Source organism: Lolium perenne, chromosome 4 (assembly GCF_019359855.2).
Source record: "Lolium perenne isolate Kyuss_39 chromosome 4, Kyuss_2.0, whole genome shotgun sequence".
NCBI classification, from domain to species: domain Eukaryota; kingdom Viridiplantae; phylum Streptophyta; class Magnoliopsida; order Poales; family Poaceae; genus Lolium; species Lolium perenne.
The window spans coordinates 313,853,294-313,857,929 of NC_067247.2; the positions used below are offsets into that span (position 1 = coordinate 313,853,294).

The 4,636-nt window shown below is 50.5% G+C and overlaps 1 protein-coding gene across 4 annotated transcripts; it reads right to left on the bottom strand.

The window, feature by feature from the left end:
• LOC127296163 (myosin-binding protein 3) lies at nt 1–4,108 on the bottom strand. Of its 4 annotated transcripts, XR_007848285.2 has the most exons (5): nt 2,841–4,106; nt 2,537–2,755; nt 1,141–2,439; nt 463–764; nt 1–359 (listed from the first exon to the last, which is right to left on the bottom strand). XR_007848285.2 is itself a non-coding variant. In XM_051326191.2 (4 exons), exons 1-3 carry the CDS (start codon nt 3,901–3,903, stop codon nt 1,166–1,168), a joined length of 2,544 nt encoding a protein of 847 aa, XP_051182151.1. In that variant the 5' UTR covers nt 3,904–4,108; the 3' UTR covers nt 1–764; nt 1,141–1,165. The 4 variants fall into 4 exon arrangements, 3 of the variants coding, with proteins under 3 accessions (XP_051182151.1, XP_051182150.1, XP_051182149.1); XM_051326191.2 differs by having other exon boundaries at nt 1–764; nt 2,537–2,743; nt 2,841–4,108; XM_051326190.2 differs by having other exon boundaries at nt 1–756; nt 2,841–4,107.
• Nucleotides 4,109–4,636: the final 528 nt, after the last annotated feature.

Here is a 4,636-nt window from a genome sequence, read left to right on the forward strand (position 1 = left end):
TTGAGCTCAGCTTGTCGTGCTATCATACAGATATGCTACAATATATTGACAACGTCTTTACAAACTTGATGGGGATCATGGGAGGATTGAATAATGTACGGGAGAACCATCAAGGACCAGAGAATCATATTGCAAATGCAACTTGCAAACATGATCCATCATAAGGAGCTTTCTTTCTTCATCAAAACTGGCTTTCAAGAACCAAGCGAAGAACAAACTGCTCCTTCTACATTGCAATGAAAAGCAGCCCCGTCTGCCTTTTCGTCAAAAAAAGAACAAACTGCACGTACAAACCGTACAAGCTACAAACCTACAACCTCATATAAAATAGTACCAAAATCATGAACCGTTCTCCACCTCTACACAAAAAAAAAAGTGAGAACTAACCAAAATAAAGAAAAGCGAAAAGCGAAAACAAAGAAAAAAAAAAGTCCTCCACATCTTCATTCAGACTAATTTTACCCTTTTTCTGATTTTTCTCTACGTCTACTTTCGAAGTGTTGTGGATGCCTCCGAAGCTGGCACCATGATTCAACTTGGTGAAGCTTTGGAAGGGCCAATGATTCCTTGCACCACCAACCACATCATAAAGCCGGCAATGCTGGACCAGCACAGCAGGAGAGACTTGCTTCAGGCCCCCACGGGCAAGACAAGCAAAGCGTCCCTTAAAACTAGCCATTATCTTGCAAAGGGACCATACCGCAGATCCAGTACTTGGACCATCTGAATCGACTATCCATAGCCGAACAACTAAATCTGCAAATCTGCAAAGCATATAATTGATTCATGACATTATAATTCTTGGTAAACTGCCACAATAATTCAGCTATCTGAAACTCTGAAAGCAGCTTAAGGAGGATATTATTTCATAAACATACTGGATGTTTCAGGTGCCATCTCAAAGTTGATCTATTGGAAAGTACAAATTATTGTGTTTGATCTCTATTCTGCACATTGGATTCATGTTTTGATAAATCATATTGGCTATGTTATTTTTCTGAAGGAGAAGTTCACAGAGGTACTGGTCAAAGATGTATGAGCTTTTTACAATTATGTGCCAATCCTGTATCTTGTTTTGAACAGTATTACTTAGTAATGCAATGTAATGAACAAAACAGAAATGCAGGAGCAGAAATTTACCACATAAAATGTATGGATGCAGAAACTATGCTGAATTTGCTGCGATGGCGCCACCGGCATTCTTAACATGAAGTTCCACATTGCGGAGTTCGCGGAGGTGTTGCAAGATCTCCTGAAGAAGATACATGCCCTTATCTCCAGTCTTGAGGGACTTGATGCAGTGCCTGAGGAACTCCTTGTCTGCCTCTAGTGCTTGCAGTCTCTCATACACATGATCAACCTCCTCTATTATAGCCAGCCTCTCTTTCTCTTTCACAAACACGGCGACCGGGTTCGTCGAATCATCAGCCTCTGCGGAATATGTGCGATCGCAGTTCTTTTCACCAACTGCATCAAAGAGAGGCAGAAGGCTCTTTCCTCTAGAAACAGAACTCCTGCCTTCGAACTTCGCTTTGTTGCCGGTGAGACCATTCTCCGGAGAATGGACACCGTCCGTTGACAGCACGAAATCGTCTGAGGAACGGTCAGAAGCCACATTGGTGTCGTCGTCTTCCAGTGTGAAGAGCCTCTCCTCAAGCGTCTTGAGCTCGTCCAAGATGGACAGCCTCTCCATCTCGAAGTACGTAAGGGAATCATCCAGCTCCACGAGATGACTGGTGTTTTCTTGGCCCGTCCTGGGGCTAAGAGCAGCATCGGCCGAGCTGTGAAGATTGCCACTGCCGTTCGGAGACTCGCCGAGCTCACATTCGTCATCGGAGTGCTCGTCGCTGTCCTCATCACTCGAAGACTCTGAGGTACCATTGCCATTGTCCTTGAAGGCTGCCATTCTCCTCCTCTCCTTGTCCTCATAGTGCAGCAGCTTCTGCTTGCACAGCTGCAGCTCCCTCTCCAGCTCCTGCTTCTCCCTCTCCCTCTTGGTGACCAGCTCCGTCAGCAGCTGCATCGCCTCCTGGTCGTACTCAGACTGCTCCTCCATCATCCTCTGGTACTGCAGCGCCTCCATCTGCATCGCGGCCTTCTCCTCCTGCAGCCTGTTGATCATCGCCATCGTCTGGTTGGTCGCGATGGCGGCCGCGTTCCTCTCCTCCTCGAGCTCCGCGTACATCGCGCTGAGTGCCTTCCGCTCCGTTTTCAGCGTCGATTTCAGCTGATCAATTGTGGGAGGGTCGCCGCACTCGATCTCGCTCGACACACTTCCATCCATGGATAATGACAGTGACAGCTTCCTCTCGAGCAAAAACCTCTTGCCTGAATTCTGTGAAGCAAAACTGTATGTGGGTGTCCCAGGTGCCCTGTCTTGGTCGTTCTCGTTCTGGTCATTTGATAGGTAATCTAATCTCTGTTCGGTTTCACTTGATTCTGAAACAAACATAAGTACAAAAATTCAGAGAAAATCTCAAGGGTGCAAAAATGTAAGTGAAAGAAACAGAGTACTGGTCGATTATTATTCAAGTACCTTGCTCAGCTCCCGCTGATCCATGGAAGCTTTCTGGTGGCAATGTCAGATCATCAGCATATTCCAATGGAGAAAACAGCTCCTCAAGCGCCACCAGTTCTTGAAACGGAACACCATGGCCATCTTGCTCCTGTTCGCATATGTCGCTTCCGATTGATACCTCGCAGTTAGTCTCCACCTCTGCTGATTTGTTGCTATCTTCAGGTACTGCTTCAGTAGCTGGGACAGAGCCAAGAACGTGAGATCATCAAAGGAATTGGCTAGATGAAAATACAATGGGTCAAGAAGCAAATGAAGAGCTTACCTTGAGGCACAGCGATGTCTTCTTCTTCTTCAGTTATAGATTCTCCGATTTCAACAGTAGTATCTTGAAGAACCAGTTCCTCGGCACGGGGAACAGAATTGTAGATCATGGCAGGTGCCGTTGCAACCGAAGAAGCGAGCATGATGTTCTCCTCCAGGAGCACTGCGGTATCAAGACCATCCGGATCACGCTCATCGTCTGTATGATCCATCTCGCCGGCATCCGAATCGTCGGCGACCGTCATCCCATCAAGTGCCACCTCCGGCACCAACCGATCGTGCTCGATCTCTTCGCCCTGTGCCACGGACTCGTCCTCCCCAGCAGCAATCGTCATCCACAGGAGCCAGTAGAACATAGCCTTGACCCGATCGTCCCTGGCCATGCTCTCCTCGCCCCGTGCGATCACTTGCTCCTCAGCAGGAGCGGCCTTAATCTCCTCTTCGTTTTGCTGCTCCGCCTCTGCTTGCTCCTCTTCTTCGTCTTCGTGATCCTCTTGATCCAGTAGAACATAGCCTTGATCTTCTGTTTCTTCCTCTCCGGCTGCCTTCTCCTGTACAGCAGCAGGATCTTCCCTCGGATGTGTATCCTCTGGGGGCAACGCGCGAGAAGGGATCTCCACTAGAATTTTGCAGCAAGAGCACACCGTGGTCTCCTCCGCACGGTTTCTGCTCTCTTTCTTCCAAGAAGAGAGGCACCCCTCGCACATGTCGGCGGCCTCGGCGACGAGCCGGCGGTGGCGGAGGCAGTACCCCATCCCGGAGATCTCCGCGGCGTGGGCGCCGCAGAGCACGCCGCGCAGCCACCGCGCGTCGCCCTCGCCGCCGTCCACCACCGCCGCCCCGAGGAGCCGGTCGACGCGGGCGCAGAGGAGGCAGGGCGGGCTGAGGCCGAAGTAGGCCGCGAAGCGCGCGACGGCGTGGGTGAGGAGGCCGTTGATGAGCAGCAGCGCGATGAGGGTCCACTCCAGCGCCGCGTGCGCCAGCGCGGAGGTCACCCTATGCGTCCGTCTGTGGAGCGCCGACGCGTAGTACCTGCTCGTCCCCGACGCCGACGACGACGCCATGGCTCCCCTAGCTGTGATCCCTAGCACCGCCGCGACATGGAAACCCGGCCGGGCGCGATCTTTGCGTCGGCGCCGTCGGAATCTTGCTGCCGCCAAGCGAGACCAAGGAAATTATCAAAGGCTTGTGGGAGAATGAATGAATGAATGAATGGGATGGCTGGCTGCAGGTCTGGACGAGCGAGCGAGCGAGCTGTGTTTGAAGCTTTCTCTGCTTTCACCTTTTGAGGGAGAAAGGTCGGGCTCGGGCCGGCCATTGGAATGGATTGGACCCCATGAGAGTGAGCACGCTTTGAATTTTTTGTTGTCCACCTTTGATTTTGATTGGAGGGAAGGACGAGGTTAGAATTCTTCCGGCTCCTTGCTGTGGGCGGCTGGCCAATGTGTACGTGCTGGTTTGGGTTCCTTGGAAAAATGGAGATGCTGCTGCACCGGGGCATGACTTGCGTAGTGCAGAGCACGACTTCGCCAGGCCCGACGGCGCAGCACAATCTGGCGTATTGGTCTCGCTCTCGGGTGACAATCCACTTCCCGGGGCAAGCCAGCTTTGAAATCTCTGTCAACTTCGGTAGGTGAGTAAAGTAATTGGGTGTGTTAGAATTAGCTTAATTCTGTGATGTTCGGTAGTAAGTAATTGGGTGTGTATCATTTCTTTCTTCCGGATACCCAAAGAAGTATTAAATAGGTTAGATGTTTTAGATCAAGTTTCTTTTGGCAAGAAGGTAACAACTGATTA